Source organism: Phaenicophaeus curvirostris, chromosome 1, assembly GCF_032191515.1.
Source record: "Phaenicophaeus curvirostris isolate KB17595 chromosome 1, BPBGC_Pcur_1.0, whole genome shotgun sequence".
Taxonomy (NCBI): Eukaryota; Metazoa; Chordata; class Aves; order Cuculiformes; family Cuculidae; genus Phaenicophaeus; species Phaenicophaeus curvirostris.
Window position 1 is genome coordinate 13,302,790 of NC_091392.1, and position 20,746 is coordinate 13,323,535.

General features: G+C 40.2%; 1 protein-coding gene across 2 annotated transcripts in view; it reads right to left on the minus strand.

Annotated features, from left to right (window-relative positions):
- Positions 1-20,746, minus strand: part of SLC26A5 (solute carrier family 26 member 5) — an 87,569-nt gene that overhangs the window by 8,680 nt on the left and 58,143 nt on the right. The window contains exons 2-10 of one of the 2 annotated variants that reach the window (XM_069880776.1): positions 13,765-13,950; positions 11,875-12,014; positions 8,558-8,668; positions 7,874-8,055; positions 7,178-7,342; positions 6,100-6,252; positions 2,099-2,181; positions 1,858-2,005; positions 40-153 (exon numbers count right to left, since the gene is read on the minus strand). In XM_069880776.1, the coding sequence (XP_069736877.1) occupies positions 40-153; positions 1,858-2,005; positions 2,099-2,181; positions 6,100-6,252; positions 7,178-7,342; positions 7,874-8,055; positions 8,558-8,668; positions 11,875-12,014; positions 13,765-13,919 (1,251 nt within the window). In that variant the 5' untranslated portion in view covers positions 13,920-13,950. Of the gene's footprint in view, positions 1-39; positions 154-1,857; positions 2,006-2,098; positions 2,182-6,099; positions 6,253-7,177; positions 7,343-7,873; positions 8,056-8,557; positions 8,669-11,874; positions 12,015-13,764; positions 13,972-20,746 lie in introns of both variants that reach the window. The other variant, XM_069880689.1, reaches the window with a different exon arrangement.

Sequence of the window (20,746 nt, forward strand, 5' to 3'; positions counted from 1 at the left end):
CAAAACCCAAACTTTGTTAGGCTCAAAATTTTGGTTTACCTGAGTTTTGCCACCAGTGCTTTCCTGCACAAGACTCCGAGACATTGAGCAAGTGACTGAAAAGCTTTGGAAAAATGACCCCACAGAGTTGCATATTCCCAAGGCAATAAGTTCCTGTGTTAAACAATAGAGGAAAACAAAAGTTGGTTAGAAATAGCAAGTGTACAAAGCTGGAGCTATCCATACATACTAATAACCGCATCTTATTTATAGTGCTTTCCAGAAACCTTGTAGAGAATAAACAACCTTATTGTAGATTATGCTTTTGGTTCTTGCACGTGTGTAAGGTGACGTATATTAAATCATCTGTTAAAACAAGTATCTGATGAAGTGCTGGAGACATTCACCATCCTTAAATGTTACATTAATGAGTCAGACTGAAAACTAAAATGAACGACAACATTGTTTAAAGAATTTCTTCAACTTCAGGTTAATGTGAATTTTAACCCTGAATATACATGGAAAATGGTTCCTTTTACAGACTGTTCTTTGCTTCCCACCCTAAACTACTGATTAGCAGTATCAGAACCAAGAGCAGCCTTGGCCGTGTTTCCATGTGTGTGAATCCATTGCAGTACATGAAAAAACAATGTGTCTACTGCTTCATCAGGAAGATCCCACAAGAGAACTACTATCGTGAGAGTGATCAGAGCTTCATCTACCTCAGTACTATGCTTCTGATGCCTAAGAAAGTATTTGCTTGCAATGAGGTCTTCCCAGATTACTCTGCCTCCCACTGTTTGTAACTTGGTGATTTGAGTTATGTTTTTAAGAGTACTCAATAAGCTTCTCTTTGCATTCGTATAATCCATTTTTGATTCATTTAAACATTCAGCATGCACTGCATCCTGTGACAAAGAGTTCTATAGTTGAACAGGCAGGTGAAAGTGGCATCTGGCACTTCCTGAAAAAGATCTTGATTCAGCTCAGCAATGATTACTTTAAGTAATGTAAATAGAGCTGATTCCATTCATGCAGCTGTGGATCTGTCCTCTTCTCTCTTTATGTAAGAGATCAATGTCACGAAGGATGAGATTCATCTGACCAGATGTAAAACCGTGGGTCAAAGTAATTTAAAACTCCATTTACTCTTGGAGGAAGAGAGCCACTTCAAGAACAGGGAACAAAACTGATCTGCACTGTGTCAAATGCTTGCTGTAGGAAATGTGTTACAGCATACAAACTCCCTGTCTCCCTTGACACCACAATGCTATTAACCAATAATCCAACTGCAATATTGATTCTAAACCGCACAGGATGGACAGAGTAGGTGAGGATGACATTTCGTTATAGTTTTAGAGTCCCTAATCACTGCCTTTATTGCTCAAATCACAATCAGAATGCTAATTATGGACATGGCCAATTACTGCCCCAGAAAATTATGAGCTCCCTGCTTGCAATGTGTGGGAACAGAAAACAAATATAATTGGAATTTCTAAACCTCAGATAACAGTTCTTTGACACATAAGACACTGTATTTATCACATGGGAACTTGATCCTCCACTCTTTTACAGAAAGTAGAGATAAAAGTAGCTGCCCATCCGGACAGGAAGCTGTCCCAACAATTAATTTTCATGTATAAGCCCAAGCCTAACAGAAGCAAGTTTTCCAAAGTGAAGCTAGAATTGAAACTGGTTAGTAAAATACAGCCATCAGATCTTAAAATATTTCTGGCATTTAAATGTGTCGGCTGTAAAAAAAAACTGACCTGATTCCACTAGCAATGAAAAACTTTTTTTCCAATACCTCATTCTACTTTAATTATGAAACAAAGGTAGCACTGAGAATTTTCAACAAAACAGTCCAAATACTTTTACCTGATTCCCATCAATGGTGTAACCATGTTTAAGGGCAAAAATCTTGGCCATTGATACAGCCATTGAAAACCCAACTATTGCTATTGCTATTGCATCCACAAATACTGCTGGGATCAGCTGAATCTCGGGAACTGCTGGTGGACGTAACCTACAGAGGAAACAAATATTTACAAATCACTACAATAAAAGCCACATATGATACAGAAAAAGTATAGTTTGAACAAGAAAGTATCATCCCTACCCTTGAGGAATATTCCCAACAACATCGACTCTGTATGACTCATTCAGATTCATTCCAGCTGAAACTCCTGTGCCAATAATTACCTAAAATTCCACAAACACATTTGTAAACATCAGCTAAAAGAGATAAAGCCACCTGAACAACTAAAACCAGTTAGCTTATCAATTACACACAAAAGGGATTATATTTATTTGTCAGTCAGTTTTCTGAGGGCTAAGCGGTAAAAGAAGATAAAAAGGAGAAAGCTTACAATTTTCCCTCCACCATCAACCCTCACTGATTTTATAGTTTTCTTGGAAATGGTTAAAAAAAACATAGTATAATATGAATCACTCAAATCCCCTTCGCTTGAGCCAAGCCTAAGCAAAACAGTGTGCATTAGGAAATTAAATGCAAGGATAAGTCAAGGACAGCTGCACTACTATAATTTCACGTGCATAACCTGCATGTTTATCTGTAAACAGAACTTGAGAAGCAGTAATGAACTGAACAGGTGTATGATCACTTCGCTACGGCCTTACTGCCAAACAACACTGTATTACTCCAACTCCATCATTTCTCAACTGCATCCCTTTTCTTTGTTCCTTCTATCTAGATTGTATCCGTAACTTTGATTATTCCCTTTCTAGTCTCTGATTTTGTGCAGGTTGTTTGAAAGCTCTAGCCATCTGAGAACTAATTTTTAAATCTAACCATTTTAAAGATTAAAAGTTATTTGAGATGTGGACTTAGCGGGTAGATAGTCTGCTTTATCTATATATTTTAAAGTAACCATTTGAAACAGAATCAATGTTGCAGTCATTTATCAGTCTCAGAAACAGAAAAAGGAACGTAAGTCCCACTGCTTCCTTCTCTTCTTTAGAATCATACAACATCAGATTGGAAGGAATCTCAAGGATCATCTGGTCCAACCTTTCTTGGCAAAAGCATGGTCTAGACAAGATGGCCCTGCATCCTGTCCAGGTGGATCTTAAAAGTGTCCAGTGCCGGGGAATCCACCACTTCTCTAGGGAGATTATTCCAATGGCTGATAATTCTCACTGTAAAGTTTTCTTCTTGCGTCCAAATGGAATGTCCCCAGTATAGGAATCAGTGATAGCAAGATAGACCTGTTGGATACTTTTGACTTGGGGTCCTTGAGCTGACCTTGGGTTGTAAGAGTGGGAAGCTGAACAGAGGTGAACATCAGAGATGCGAATCAGGGTGGAGACAGCACTTAGGGGCAGCGTGTGGGGTTTTGGAGGTCAACCAACAAAATGTTGCTGCTGTTGCTTGCAAGCATGTGGACAATAGGCCTGGGCCAATCAGGATGCTACGGGAAGTGTGTGGACAGATGAGTAAAGGTATATAAACCTGTAAGTTCCAACAACAAAGGTCTCTGCTTTACATCTATCTGGAGTCTGTCTCACCGTTTCATTCCCGCACCCCAGGAGTAATTTGTACCTGTTACCCCTCATCTTTTCCATGTGAATCCTTGAAAAAAAGGAGTCTCCATCTTCTTTGCAGCCACTTTCTAAATATTGGAACATGGTGATAAGGTCTCCCCTAAGCCTTCCTTTCCCAAGGCTGAACAAACTCAGTTGTATCAGCATTTCCTCACAGAGCAGGCTTCCTGGTCCTTTGATCATCTTTGTGGCCCTTCTTTAGACACCCTCCAGCCAGTCCACAATTTCTTTTTTTTTTTGCATGCTGGGGACCAAAGCAGAACAGAGTATTCCAGATGTGACCTGACAAGCACCGAGTAGAGTGGGAGATGACTTCTTTATCTCTGCTGGTGATGCCCTTGCTGATGTGACCCAGCATCCTGTTGGCTTTCTGTGCCACAGTAGCACACCGTTCGCTCACACTGAGCTTGTTGTCCACCAGGACCCCCAAGTGCCTTTCTACACAGCTGCTCTCAAGCTGGGTAGAACACAGCCAGTGCTGCACTCCTGGATTATAATTTTTATTTCTTTCCAGATACAAGATCTTGCATTTGTCCTTGTTGAACTTTATAAGGTGTGGATGACACACCTTCTTGTTAGCCCACTCTTCCAGCCTCAACAGTTATTCCTGCAGGCTAGCTCTCCCTTCCAAAGCGTCCACTTCCTCAGTCCATTTGGTATCATCAGCAAACTTCATCAAGATACACTTGATCCCATAATCCAGATCATAGACCACAGCCAGTTCCCACCCACAGCACAGACCACTTCTCCAGATTGTAACATATTGATTTCTCTATTAGGAGGCAGTGGGAAACCATTACTGAAAGCCTAGGAGAAATCCAGGTAGATAACGTCCACTGCTTACCATTCCTCAACCAAGAAGGTTACTTTGTCATAGAAGGCAATTAAGTTTGTCAAGCACAATTTGCTGTTGGTAAACCCATATTGGCTTTTCACAATCATGTGCTTCATTTGACTTGCAACAGCCCCCAGGAGGAAAGTTCCATAACTTTCCCAGGGACCAAAGGGCCTATAATTTCCTGGATCATCCTCTTAGCCCTTCTTGTAGATGAGGGCGACATTAGCCTACTTACAGACTTCTGGGGCTCCTGCCCATCTCCATGACTTCTCAAAGATTATGGAGAATGGTCTCACAGTGACATCAGCCAGCTCCCCTAACACTCTCGCATGGATATTGTCAAGGGACATCACTTTGCAGAGGAGGTCAAGCTCCTGTAATAGTTTGCATATCAATTCTTCTTGCATTAATAGTGGGTCTACGTTTGCATTAAATTTTTTTTTTTTCCCCAAGGCCTGAGGTCTAACAGTGCTGATAAGGACAGAGGTGAAGAAAGTGCTGAGAACCTCTGCCTTTTCAGCAGTGTTGGTGACTAACTCACCTCTCCTGTTAAACAGCAAGACAACAGTTTCCTTCTGTTTCTGTTTGTTGTTTACATACTTGAAGAATCCTTCCTTGTAGTTTTTGATATCTTCGGACAATTCCAATTTAAGCTGAGCTTTTGCTTTTCTAACTGCACCTCTGCATGCCCTAGCTATACCCTTGTAGTTCTCAATGGATATTCATGTGCTTTTGCATATCTGGTACACTTATCTCTTGGTTTTGAGGCGACTCAGAAGCTTGCAATTAAGCTGGGGGGGCTCTTACTCTACCTACTTCCCTTACCTTTAAAGGGGATGAACTGTTCTTGTGTCTCCAGGAGAGTGTTCTTGAAAAACTCTTTGCACTCACTAGCGTTTTTCTCCACCCTATGGAAGCTTCCCATGGAATCCCTTCCAAAGCCTTTGTCTTAGAACTAATCTTAAGCATGCTCAGCAGGATCCCAAACTTCACAGTCTTGTGATCACTGCAGCCAAGGCTATCACTGAGATATTACCAAGCAACTTTTCTTGGTTTGTGAGTGGCAGGTCCAGCAGTGCCTCATTCCTGGTGGGCACATCTAACATTTGCATGACAAAGCAGTCATCTATGCATTCCAGGAACTCCATGGATGACGTGCGAGCTGCTGTATTGCTCTTCCAATAACTGTTTGGCTAGTTGAAGTCACCCATAAGAACCAGGTTCTGTTGACCTGAAGCTTGCTTAAGTGATCCAAGTATTGCTTTGATGGCCTTACTGTCTTGGTTTGGAGGTTGGTAGCAGATGCCTAATGTAATATTTTCTTCTTTCTAACACTGCATTTTAAGAAGCAAGCAAGCAAGCTCTGCAGAACCTCTGAAACAGGCATGTGTAAGCACCTTCCCTCAAGAGATGGTTCAGAGCTCTTGGAATCCAAGGGGGAAATGCCATTCAGAGTCACGTCACAAAGAGAGACTCATTCAGGTTCTGAAACTAAAGGATAGAGGGGGTAATCTCTACCTATCCATTGCCATGGATGTTTTCAATTCTTCTTTGGAATATCATGCCTAAAACTTTGGCACATCCGTACCTTCAAGTGGATCAAGCTCCAAATTAATTATATTCAACATGGAGTTACTCTAAACCTCAATACGACTTGATAGAAAACAAGCTTTAGAACAGTTATGTAATTTAGCTACAGAATTTCACAACTGGCTTACCACAATAATTTCCATAGGAATGGGAACTGGAAGCTTCTTCTTAAACCGGAGATTTATTTCCTTGCCAACTAACAATAGAACAATGCACGTTAATCCAACAATCAATGCAGCAATATTGGTTGTTGTTATATTTGAAAGCACAGCAGCTATGCTCTGTAATAAAACAGAAGTATCACAGTTACTCCATAAAGACCACATTTGTTCAAATGAGTTCATTTTCTTAGGAAATTTGCCACAAAAGAACAAATTATACACTTGTGTTGCACTACGTTCTTATTCTCCATTTATAACCAGTGAATCAGTGCCTCACCAAAATCTCCATTGTTCCTAAAACCCACAGAAGTTCTGAGTATCTCAGGGACAGAGATGCACTTGCAATCATTTACAATACCACTCTTCCTCAAATGGGGCAAAAACTTGGTGGAAAAAAAAAAACTATCGTGGGGGAAAAAGTACCAAACTAAATCACATCCTTTATCCTCAACATTTTCACATATACAACATACTGGCATCTACCTGAATGCAGTAAGTGCAAACTCCTTCTAATACCTTCAAGCATTCTTTGGCAAGCCACATCTACTTAGAGCTGCATAAACCATTCTAAAACACCAAAGCTGATGATATAACCATTGAGGTAACCATAGCAATATGATTAAATAACAGCGATCTTGCAACACTGCTGAACTGGCCATTATTCCAAATATCGTTTGGTTGAAAACACTATTAAAAGGATGTTAGGAAAGAAAGCTTGCTGGACCACACAAGTTGCTAAAGTGTGTATGATCCCCCTACAAATTACTCCTTACAAATTTCCCCACGATGTGCAGGAGGACCTGCTTCAATAAACGTTATCTGTTCATATTAAAAACCTACATTTAGCAGAATCCTAAAATCTGCACCCAAGCTGCACTTTAAGATGCTCATATATTGCTATGGCGCTTAAAGACCTCGTAGCCAATTTTGAATACTGAAGCATTAATCTACTTAGTGCCAAAATAATGAAAAAACTTAGGAAAAAGCTTAGGTACTATATACAGGTAATGAAGAATTTGCATGTTTAGTAAATGAAGTTACTCACGTATACAACTGAGAGGGGTCCACTGTATCGCTTAGTCTTAATGCCAAGCAGATACTTTAACTGAGAAGTGAAGACATGAACTGCAGCAGCAGTAGTAAATCCTCGCACCAGAGGCTCTGTTAGATAGATGGCTACAAACCCAAATCGAAGGAGACCTAAACACAACTAACAAAGAAGAGAAATATTAACCATGTGACTCCCAATGTAGCCTGAACATCAGCACTGGGTAGCAGACAGGCCACAGGACACCTCTTATTACCTTGATGCCCAAGTCAAATAAAGCAAATGGGAACCTAGCCTTTTTAAAGCCACAGTTCAGTAAGCAGCTATCAATGCACCAAACCTCCTATGCCACTGGCAGGTGCCATGTGGGATACGGGTAAACATGTTTGACTGCATTTAGGACAGGTTAGAGACCATTAGGCTGACTTTTTTTTCCAGAGGGGTAAATAAAAAAGAAAGGAGTGAGGTCCCATTCTTCGCAGTCAAACCAAGAGGCCAGACAAAGATTTGCCTCCAATGAATCCCTCCCCATTTCTGTTATGTGACTGCCACGAAACAGCCTAGATTCTACACAGCACAGTGCTGAAGTACAAGTTTACTGACAGAGGGTCTGTCAGGACCCAGTGGCCCTTGCAATTTCAACTCTGGCAGCAGCATCTGAACTTGCCCTTACAACAAACTGCAAGCACATACCTGGATAATTCCTGAAAGAAAGGCAAGAGTCACAGCTATCTGTACCCTTTTGGCATCTCTAGCAGAATAATATTCAAGGGAGTCTGTACTGTTAGTAGAATTGTAGCCTAAAGAAAGAATTTCATCAGGCACTTCTCTCACAGCAACACCACCAACCATCATGCTAATCACAGCAAAGGTGCCTGAAATAAGAGGGAGAGGAAAATAATTGGTTAATGTCCTGGTCAGTTTTTTTTAGGAGTAGTTCTTATTAAGAGATATGTGGAATTAAACCATAACAGAATTTTCTACCTAAATACTGTATTTTTTAGTCTGAAATCTGGTCCATTAAAGCTAGTTAGATGGTGAATATACATCTCTATCGTAAGTAAACACCATGATTTTTTTATTATCTCAGTTTAAAGATTCATCCTGGTCACACAGACAACTGACTGCAGCGAAGAAGTTAAAATTCAAGAGTTCACAGCACGCTTTTCCAGATCTAATCTGATAAAAGATGCTCTTCTACTCCTTCCCAAGTAGGATGCATACATTAACAACAATTGCTAATGTCTGACACATTTGTGTTTCTCCTGTTTGTTTGAATTTATGGAAAACAACCACCAATTTCTTTTTCTCAAATTTTATTTTTGCAACTTTAACATTCACAGACACACAGATTTTCAGCTATCCACACAGATATACCTATTGATATGTGCTTGGAGGTTCCAAAAAAAGTATATAGAAAGACAGGATAAAATGAAGAATAAAGGCCAAATACTGGGGGAACAGCTGCCAGCAAAGCATAGGCTAAACCTAGAAAATAAACAGAAACATCTAGGTTAGGGAAACAACACAAACAAACCATCTGAAGCGAAAGAATTTAAGCCTACTAAAATTCAGCTCAAATAACAGGAAATCTAGCGCCACATCACAGGTTTTAAAAACAAGAAATCTTGTAGGGAATACTCTTTAATATGTATAATATTGTAGGGCACTGCCTAGAAACCTAATGGTTTGCATAAGGAAAACAGAAGTCTCTAATTACAGGCACTGCAGGTGTGTGCGTGCGTGTTTGTGCGTACATCTGTGCACTCACTGTTTTGCCTTTGTGGCTGGGAGTACTTAATAGACAACAAACAGGTTTTGTTGCTTTTGCTTTTATCTGTCAAAAAAAAAAAAAAGTAATTAAAACCACCCAAACCCCATAACCAGTGACACACGTTTGATTTTTCTCCTCCTCTTCTAATCAGAAATGATCTTCATGGTAATCTATGACTGATTCACTTCCCTCCTCGCTCTCCCTTCACCCCAGAATGAAAGAAAAGACATAACAGTTTATATTTCTGCAAAACATACTCCAAAATATAAAATAAGCAGGGAAACATTGTTTATGATCTGTAAGGTCACAAGGCTTATATGGTCTGGTATTCTTCCTAAAAATGAAGTCCTTTTTGTTACTGAGCCTTGTCCAGTTCCACACAGTGGAAGTGCAGTCTACATCATTCCTACTTGTGGGTCAGGCTGGAAAACATGGCAATAGACCTGTGGGGAACAGCTCTAAGGGACTGTGGGGAGGGACACGTCCCGTGCTGCTCCCTCTCTGTGTGACTGAATGTCCTTCTCATGGGAGCAAGCTTACAAGCAAACCATGTGTATCACAGATACGACATGTAACTCTCCCAAGCAGTTCCAACAAAATCGATAGCTCTACACAGCTTGCATTAACAAGAATCAGATACCAAAACTGAACAAACGGGCCTTAAGAAGAAAATGCTGTATCCTCGATATGCTCGATTCTCCAACTCACCCTCACAAGTGCAGACTCATGACACCTGTGGAAGCTGTGTATTCTTACTGCGCTTGGGCAGACCAGTTCAAGCTAGAAGTGAGAAGTTCAATGCTCCAGTGCAAATTACAAAAAGTAGCAACAGTTCACCCACCACAGAGAAAGACAGTGATACTTGAAAACACCTCTCCCTATTAATTTATTTTCAAATTGAGGGACAAAGCATCATGTTACCATGAAAGAACAAAGATGGGAAGGGATCTTCTGCGTCATCCAAACACTCTTGTGCAGTGTTATGGCTCACTTGGCCTTGCTCGTGCTCCAAGCAAGGTCTGAGTCCTAACCAAGAATGCATATGCCTATCAGAATTGGACTGATGTAATTTATTCTCTTGCAGCAATGAGTTTTTCATTAAGAACTTCTGAAACTCATCCCACACATAGTCTCTGCCCCAGGGGCTACCTCTTATGCCAAGCATATCAGCAGAACACCCTGTACTGTAACAGCCTAGCCTTTAATACAGCGATGAACTTAACAAGTGACCTGAACTAAAACTCAGTGGCTTCAAAACCATGAGGGTGGGTCTATGTGAGGTTCCTGATCTGAATACCCTTTTATTCCTTTTCATTTGTACTGGCATTTTTAAATGCTGTCAGTGCCAAGGAAATAAAAAGATATTGACATGACAGGAGTTCATATCTTAAACACCCTGGTCATCATAGTTCTGCCTGGAATGATACCCAGGCTTCTCTGAACACATGCTTGTTATAATTACATCCATTCCAGAAAAAAATCAAGTTCAGTTTTTGCCTTTTTAGAAAAGGAAAGATTAGGAATCACTGAAGGAAAGAGTAATGTTTAGTTTAAAACAAAGTCACAAAATTAAGCATGAAGTTCACTGTTGGCCACTTAAATTTTAGTGTCCTTATCTGCTCATCATGTAAACTGTGCTTCAGTATACAACTGGTAATGTTTGTGTCTGGTATATGACAGATGTGCATGACAGTTAACCACATTAGTTATCAGTTTAAGATAAGCTGATGTGTATATTTGTGCAAGAAAAAACATCCTTAATGATAAAAAACTGCACAAACCCAGGAAGCTACAGAAATAAAGATGTCAACTGTACAGACTACATTAGCGTTATTCCATTGCTTGCTTTAATGGGTTACTGCCTAATAAAATCTAGGCTTCTTGGATTTACAGATTAATTTTTAGGCCTGCCTCAGCCTAAAGTACTGAGGTGGAAACATGAAATAAGCCAAAATGCAAATAAACTTATGTATGCTTAATTACATTGCCCTTCGCATGAGGACTCTCCTCTGGACAAGGCTGTACAAATTCAAGAATTTGCTCTACACCAACACATCCTTGAGGGAATCTACTGCGAGTGTGACAGCTGTCGTGAATCTGCTACTCCCAGAGCAGTAATAGCAACCCCATAATGATCCTGCTGTAAAAACGCTGTCACTTCCTAACCCTATACCAGGTCTGAAACTGCTACTAGTAAGGTCTTGGGCTGAACTAAAGATTTCACTGGCTCAGTCACCGAGAGATGAACAGAACAGGGAAAACTGGCTTCTTCCTCTTCCACAGAGGGAGGACCAGGCTTCACTTGGGGTGAAACTTCCAAGGAATTTAATAGAATTTCCACAGATTTGCAGTCTTGTTATAGAAATTACTTTTGATTTATTTCCACCATATAAATCACTGTTCATTACTATGGTTCCAGCTTAAACTGGTGACTTGTAGCCTTAAGAGAAAAAGAGGGATCAGTCTCTGATTTCTTGCACATTCTTCTCTGTTTGAATTTAGTTTCATTACTTTGCAACAGTTGCTCCCCTGAAACTTTCTGTCTACTAAACACTGCTCTAAGCATTCTGTAGGAAATTTGCTATAACTTTCAGGGTGAGGAGATTGGAAAGTAATTGGGTGCATTCAGCAAAAGTTTACACATGCACTTAAACTGTAAAAAGTTGTTCTGCCATCGAGAGCTTTTGGTATTCAACAGAGAAGTAAGCTTCTTTCAGAGTCTGCTGCATATCACGGTCTTGTAGTTTTTAGGGTATTGTCATCATGGGTTGGTCTGCAGAACGCTGCACTGATCTCCACATACACACCTGAAATACACATCCTATTCTAATGAGCACCTGCTCAGGAAGCCAAGCACTACCATAAAGGCACACACAGAAGAAGCAAAGAGCAGGATAAATAAATCCAGAGAGATACTCACCTTGAGGCAGCTGCATAACCCCAGTGCTTATACCTGAGATAATGTCTCCTAATAAGTATTCCTTCACTGGGTAACGGGGAAGCCATTTTAAAATTGGTAAGAAACTGTAGAGATGAGACTTGGCTTTCTGAGAAGAACAACTGAAAATACAAAGCAGAAAGAAAAAGTTAGACACTAGCTGGGGACAAATGGGTCAGAAAACATTGTCTTTCAACCCTGTGCAGGAAAAAAGCTCCATTAAAAAAAAACCTCAGAGCCCCAATGACAGTAACTTCTGGACAAAGCTTAAGCACAAACAACTATGACTCTGGTTAATTTAGCCCTTTATCACATGTTGTTTGCTGTTCGGAAACCTTATGGAACTGGAGAAGGGAATCAAAATCTTGTGAGGCTGGAGGTTAGTGGGAAGTGAAACCGTTCAAGTCCATGTTGGACTGAGCGCTCAATGTAACTCTTTTTGCCGAGATCGTTCTTAGTAATAATCCCCAGAGGATAACTTACTTTCTGATAACAGTTTTCACTCCAAGTACTTTGCAATGTTTTTTCTTATTTCTATTTGCTATTTGCATGCTTTATACTTTTTTGATTATAACATTTTATGTTATCATGATATTAAAAAAAACAAACTAACCTCTTACTTTACTAATGTTTGTTACTATCACCGGTACCGACAGACTAACTTTAAGGCTATTTAAGAACATAACCCTTCACTATGCTGAAAAGAAAAGCACTGAAGCCAGCAACACCGATCCTTGTGCCCCTTAGCACAGTTTTGAAACTCTGACTCATGACAAATGAACAGAGCCAGGAAACATATTACCTCTATGCAGTACTGCCATGTATCATACTTTGATTGTATTGTGCCAAGAAATTTTAACCCTGGGTAAAAATATAAACACTGGGATAATATATATGCTTTTCTGGGTAGGGGAACTGCAAGAGAACTACAGAGATTTGTTGACATTTCTGAATTTTCATGGGACCATATTGCATAGCGAAGATGCTTATTTCTGCAAGTGAGAGGAACTAGAGTCATCCACACTTCTCCATGTTTAAGCAGACTGAATAACAAGAAGTCAGGAGGATTTTGATCCACATATTTTATTCAGGAAAGGTAAGTTTTTTGAGGTGGAATTAGATTCCATTGCTATTAGAACGGTCATTCCACCACTAACCAAAAAAAACCCCAAATGTCAAATTATCCAAACAGGAACATTTTACAGACTAGCAGTCAGGCAGAAATCTTTTCTTGTCTTGCAAAAAAGGGTCCTAGCAAGAAACTGAATCAACTTGCAAATGAAGGATAAAGCTAAAGAGAACTTAACCAGAATAAGTTTCTCTTCACTATCCTCTTGTATCTGAGAGCAAAAGTTGCACAGTTAAAGACATTTCCATCTAACCAGATGATACTTAAGATTCCAAGGCAGTTAGTTAAAAGCTACAGAGTACCTCTATAAAGTAAAGTACTTATCAGAATCACAAGTTAGATTTCTACATGGCTGCCTTGCATCTCTATTATTTTTATTTAAAGGATCACATGAAACACAAATTTGGCCATTAACTGTTTCTATGTAAAAAGCACATTTTTTTGAGTCTTATGAATTCCTGTCACATGATTTGACTAACACTTCATATTCCTAGGCTGTATAATTTTCCTTTGTACTTCGATGAAGGCAATTCAACTAATTTATCCAGCATTTTCTAATTTAGTTAAATTTTTACATATAAAACCACACACACAACTTCATCAGGGTCTTGCTGAATAATCAAAGTAGAATTAGTGCTATTATCGTTTAGGTTTCTTTGAAGAAACTACCAGCTACGTGCATGAATCGATTAAGAATTAAAATATTTCTAACCAATAAAATAAAGATATGAAAACCCCCCTACCGACAAGAATGTGCAGTCTTCTGCCTTAATGTCTGAGGTGTTCTTTCTCGTCTGTGCAGCTTTCCTTGCAAGAGCTCTTGGTTATATATTGGTCTCTCCACACAATACCTCTGGGTTGGCTCAAGGCATGCTTCGTGTTCTTGACCATGTTCCATAGTTGACCTCAGGGATCAGGAGCCAACAGTTCTACAGTCTCTGCTGAAAAACCTGGTTGCAGACAACATAAGTTTGGTTACTTTTTTAACCTCAGATTTGGCATTTCCTTTCAAAGAATGTATTTTGACAAGCTAGAGACAAGAACTGTCTCTTCTTAAACACAGTTTAGAAGCACTAATTAGATAGCCTGTACAGCAGTAAATAAACCAGAGCCATTACTTTATGCTTCCCTTTGGTAAAGGAAGCTTTTGCACTAATTACTCTGTAAATAACTGCAGAAACAAAAATATTCATGCTTATCTGGATTTTTCCCTTCTCAGTTTTTAAAGGAAATGTCAGAGTTGAGGGGAGACTACTTCCGAGTTACTTCCTGCTTACTCGTGAACTGTCACGTTCCATCTCCAAAAGACAGAACTCCCAATTTTAACATTGAGAAAACCACCTTCTTCCAGATAGCCAGTTGCTTCTTGCATCCATCCACCTGCTCCCTCTCTTTCCGAGGCTTCTTTTTCCAGACAGTATCTCAAGCATACTTTCACTTTTCACTACTTTCAAAAACTTACTGTTTTAATGGATGCGCTACTTCCTGCTACTCTCACTCCTGCACCCACTAAAACAGGAGTCACAATTTTAAGCAGGTTTGTAAACATCTATTTGTCTGTCTGATTCAGTGCCAACAACATCCTAACATGCTTAGGAGATAATCTGTTAATTCCTTTGCTCGTGTTAACTGCTTCTAGAAATACGGGGCAAGAAACATAACTCTAAATTATGAGCAAAATGACAGGACTGCTGTATTGTTAAGCAGAGATGTTGGCTAGGACTACGTTTGATGACAGAATGTAAGTGCAACGGGAAACAGAGCCATAATCGTGAACACGGCCTTTGGGCTCAGGTCCAGCAAGTCGCTTAAGCATGTGTTTGCCTTCAACCAAGGGAGCTAACCCAGAGGTATTTATTTTTTAACTGTACACCAATACTTTCCTAGAAAAGGGTTACCATGCAGAAATTAAACAAACTGCTACCTAAAGACTCGGACAAAGCTAACCATGATTGGTCCAACATTCCGATTCTGCAAATACAGTCTGCCTGGCAATAAAATACCAATATTGCTTACTAAGCTTTCAGTCTCATGAAGGTAATGGAATTTTCCAGCCAGGGCTCACTGTCCTTTACCTTCCACGACAGACATGACCTAGCATCTCTTCAGTTCTTGTTATTTCATAAGTAGTGTTTTCCCTAGACAGTTCATTACGAAAAGGATATTTTTACCAAAATTGTAATTTTGCCTTTCCAGCACATTCAAGATTTACTTAAGCTTTATCATGTGAAATAAAGTACCTAAACCTTGATACAATACTGTTCTTACAAGCAAAAGTACTATCAGACCTCGTTACCTTTGTATTCCTGCAGCATATTTAACATCTTTCCATAGTTTCAATTCACCAAGAATCCTGAACGACACTTTGTTAACAATTTTCTCACATTGTTGTTTAGCCAATCTTAACTCTTGGCATTATAATTTCCCCCATCTGCAGATGTTGTGGCAGTCAACATTAGAACATGATTGTTCTACTAGCAATTCCCATCCGAGCCGCCCTCTTTATTTTTTTCTCACCTCCATGCTATCACATGTATTTTAGCTCTTATTTGCAGCAATGCTGTCCATACCAAGATGTATGTTTGGCCACCAACATCTGCAGCACTTCTTTTTGCAAACCAGTGTCTACCTGCCCATACATATCAGTTCCTAATTCACATCTTACCCTCTTAGAGACCATGAGCTACCCATGAATCCTTATCTATTAACTTCTGGCCAGCAAAACTGAAACTTTAATCACCCTCGTGTCTCTTGAAAAGGCAACACAGTGGGACACAAGCAATCCAGGAGCTTTCTGAGATGCAGTGATGATAGCTTCCTGCCACATGGGATGGGGGATCTGACAAGAAGACATACTGTGCTGGATCTGATACTTAGAAATGGGGAAGAACAGGTCAGGAACATAAAGCTGGTGGGTAGCCTTGGCTGCAATGACCATGAGATGGTAGAGTCCAGGATCCTGAGAGAAACAAGGCATAAGCAGGTTTACAACCCCAGACTTCAGGAGAGCCCTGTTCAGGGCTCCTTGGAAGAATCCCATGGGATATGGTCCTGAAGAGAGGAAGGGTCCCAGAGAGCTGGCTGATTTTCAAGGATTACCTCCTCCAGACTCAAGAATGGCCCATCCCAGGTAACAGAAATTCAAGCAAGAGTGGTAGGAGACCTACATAGACAGACAATTTGCTCCTGACAAAACTCACACATGAAAAAACAAGCATGAGAGGTGGCAGCAAAGAAAGATGATGCAGGAAGAATAGAAATACTGAGCATGCAGAGACAGGGTTAGGAAAGCCAAAGTCTACCTGGAGCTGAATCTGGAGGAGGACGTGAATGGCAACAAGAAGGGCTTCTACAGGTCTATCAGCAGCAAGAAGAAGACTATAGAAAATGGGGAGTTTCTACTGAAAAGGTGACAAAGGACATAGTGAAAGACCAGTTTTGCCTAAGTCTTTACTGGCAAGATTGGCCTTCAGCAATCCCAGTCCCTGAGGCTAGTGGGAAAGTCTGGAGCAAGAAAAACTTAAATAAATAGAAAAGAATCAGGTAAGGAAACATTTAAACACATCATGCTCATCTTTCAGACTTGATAGTCTTTTATGATAATATTACTTGTTTGGTGGAAAAGGGAACATCAGTGATATTTTTTTATTTTTGCATTTTCCAATGCTTTGTAAAGCTTTGTCTTGCACAGCATCTTCAAAGACAAACTGATGAAGAAGGAGTTAGCTAAACAGTGAGTTGGACAGAAAACTGGCTGAACTGCCAGGCTCAAAGGGTTGTGAATAGCAGCATGAGGTTCAACTGGAGGTCAGTGGCTACAGAGTACCCCAGATGCTGATACCTTGGGCCAACATAAATTAATATATACATTAATGGCCCCAACGCTAGGACAGAGTGCACCTTCAGCAAGCTTGCAGATGATACAAAGCTAAAGAAAGTGGTTGATGTATCAGATGGCTACACTGTCATTCAGAAGTACATTGACAGGCTGGAGAGAATGAGCAGAAAGGAACCTCATTCAGTCCAACACAGGGAAGTACAAAGTCCTGCACCTGGAAGAAACAGCCCTATGCAATAATAAATGCTTAGGATTCAATCACCTGGAAAGCATCTATGCAGAAAAAGACCAGTGGGTCATTACACAGAGCACAGCCAGCAGGAGGGGAGATAATTCTTCCCCTCTCTTCAGCAGTGGTGAGGCACATGTGGAGTGCTGGGCCCAGTTCTGAGCTCCCCAGTGCAAGACAGACATGGGCACCGAGAGGATCTAGCGAAGAGCCACAAACATGAAAGAGAAATTGAAGCACCTGACATATGAGGAGTTGCTGAGAAAGCTGGGGTTGTCCATCCTGGAAGTAGAGGGTGGCAAAAAATCACAGCAGGGAGTAAATAGGCACAGGGCACAAACTGAAATACAATAAATCTTGTTTAAAGTAAGGAAAACAAAATTATTGCAAGCATGATCAAACACTGGAACAGGTTGCCCACAGAGATTGTGGAGTGCCCATCCTTGGACATATTCATAACCTGACAGGACATGGTTTTGGGCAGTCTTGCCCAGGTGGCCCTGCTTGAGCAGGGGCTTTGTACTCCATGACATCCAGAGGACCCTTCCAGCTTTAATCATTCTGTGAATCTACAATGTCCCTTATGTCATGATTCACATATAATGTATTTTTTCCAGTAACTAATTGGCATGTTCTGGCAACATCAGCCTCATTTACAAATTAAGAAGCAATTTTAATCTACCTTAAACAGAAAACCCACTCAAACAAATCAGAACAAACGAAAACTAGAGCTGCATGCAACAGGCACAAACTAAATCAGTTCAGAGGCTTGGTTTTGGCCAAACTGTTTCAATAAAATGAGAATATAATATCAGAACATTTCTACCCAAGGTTTTAAAAACATGCACCCCTTCTTCCTGTTCCAAAAGACATAATCCCCTGCTAGTCCCAAACGCTTCAAGTCCTGATTGGAATACACCTTAACAGCTTTACCTAACCATGTCCTCTGCTGACCATTTTGAATACTAAGTATATACAATACAATAAAGATTAAAGTCTTTAATATCATCCACTTCTTTTGTAAAAACACACACAGAGCAAGGACTGAGATGCTTGTATTTACAATGGATGATATGCACTGTCCAAAAAATAGCAGCATCTCATGACTAATTGAAGTGTCTCTCCTAGTGTTTGCTGAATAGCAGTATGACAAATTGCAAATAGAGACATCCAGGACTTGGAAACTCACCTCTGCCTTTCACTCCCTGCATTCTCAAGGAAGAGTTGAACTAGGTACTGTCATTTTCACTGAAGACAAAGCTTACAACTATGATTTTTGAAAACTTGCAGACCTTGATTTGAAGGAAGAGAAAGGTGATTTCTGGGCATGCAAGTCTTAATTAATAGTGGAATACATGTTCTCAGGCAACCTTTGAACTTCACAGCAAGAATAAAATTAAAAAGCTATAAGAAACCCTGCTGTTAATCTTATCAGTCAGATAAGAATTGAGCTGAAGTAGTTAAAAGCTGTATGTAAAAGACTTAGGAGTTGGCTATTCTTTATCTGACTGATAAAGACCTGTTCTTATGTCTTTACTGCTATTATCAAATTGAAGGTGTTAAAAAAAAAGCTAAGCAAACATCAATTTATAACACTATCACTAAGAATTAAGTACTTTCTCTTCCCAGTTTTAGATGATAAAACAGGGCTGTCAACCCATATACACTGATTCTTGTAGAGGACAATTTTTTATCCGGTCCATGTGAATTACAGTGCAATGATTCAGCGGCTGTTCCTTAGATTCAAAATACAACTCTGGGGAGAAAAAAAAACCGAGAAGCTGGAGACATGCATAATTCTGTACTGTATGCCTACTGCAGCTTTAACAGGCTTATAATGACCCCTGAGGTGCCTTCCAACCTGGTATTCAGTGATAACTACAAGTGGGGTGTATTTGCTCCTAACCTTGTGTATCTAATCTGAACTAGCTAACCCAGCAGGGGTATCAGTGGCAGATCCATTGACTTGCCCATTTTAACAGAGCAGAAACCCTTCCTTCTGATGGATAAGCACAAAGTTGCTTTAAATAGCAGAAAAGCATGGGTGGACAGAACTACTACAGTATTATGGTGAAAAATCACATCCGTGCTGGGGAGTCACACGTTCGATCATGAACTGCAAAGTCTATGACATACCTTGTCTTTTTCAGCTTACAATACAGGTGAGTGTCATCAGCCAAAGGGCTGGTGGAAATACTGCCACTCTCTGTAAAACATGCTCTCCCAACTGTACACTGAAAAGCAGCTCTATTGCAAGGTCTGTTCCTACTGTCTGAAGAGGCTAGACATGAACGTGGAGTCAATTTTAGGAATAACATCATCTCTCGCTTCTTTCTTTTCTCTCTGGCCTCATTCCCCAGTGCCCTATTCCCTTCCTCTTATCACCTTGAGTGATTATAAAATTATACCAAGCCGGAACAGAAGTGCTTTTTTTAAAACAAGCATAAAGGTGTAAAAGGACTGGGTGGGGTCATAACAAACGCGTTCTCCTAGATTTCTTGGACTATGCTTATCCTCATTCCTTCTCCACTACTCCCAGTAAATCCACTAACAAATTGATGGTTTAGAACTGTAGCCTTCATGTAAAGCTTCACAGATTTGGAGAACAATTGTGATGCAAACACAATTTCCCCTCTGTGGGTCCTAAACTAAGAAATGCAATCCAGGAGGCTTTCTGGTGAATATTTGCACAAAAAAAAAAAGTAACAATCAGGACTTTGAATACCTATACTGCTTTTACACAGGCAAAAATTAAACTCTACTCCACAAAGAAAGGCAAGACGGTTACATAAACTATGTTGAGTTGTGTTGACAGAGTTGCTCTGAGAGCCAACGGTATGACGGAGAACCTGGATATTACCCTGCTGGGCTACGCACTGTCCAACCTCAGGAGCCATGAGTCCATCAAAGGTTCACCTCTAGAAGTCCAGAGCAGCTATGGGACGTGGGATGTTGGCTAGCCATGTGTGTGCACGTGAAGGCCTGTACCAACAACTGGAGGGGGGCTACAGCCTTGACGGTTCAGATGCCAGCTGCCAGTAACTGGGGAACACTGAGATGCAGGGGCTAGCTACTGGGCTGACCAGGTGTCTAAGCCCAGTTGCTGGAGGGATCCAACTTAGACATACATATGTGTCTGTAAGTATCTCTACATAAGTATATACATTCTCACTAGTGGACTTCCATCTTGCTCAGCTAGAAATGGGAGAAGGATGAGGCTGTCAGTGCTGTCTGTCAGTAATCTGTGTGGATTACCATATGTATATACGCATGTAAATAAGGTGTGTGTGCATGTGTGTGTGCGCACATACCCCGTATGTGTGCCCCTTCTGGGAACACATCTTCAGCCTTGATACTGGTTGGACCTGGAAATATGGAACAGCAGCAGCAGCCTTGCCTATCTCAGGCTGTTGGATTCAGTGTGATAGATTTTCCTATAATAAATTGATCTTATCCACTGAAAAGAGCATAATATTATAGCAACATACGAGGCACAGAGAATATTGTCTAAAAAATGATAACAAATCAGACCTATTAAAAAAAAAGGCTAAGTAACTGATGAGGGGCATTTCATATTCCATTCTCCTTGCCAAAAAATACTTTATTCTCTAAAGATTTACTCCATGGAATAATGACTTCATTTGTATCTTAATGGTAC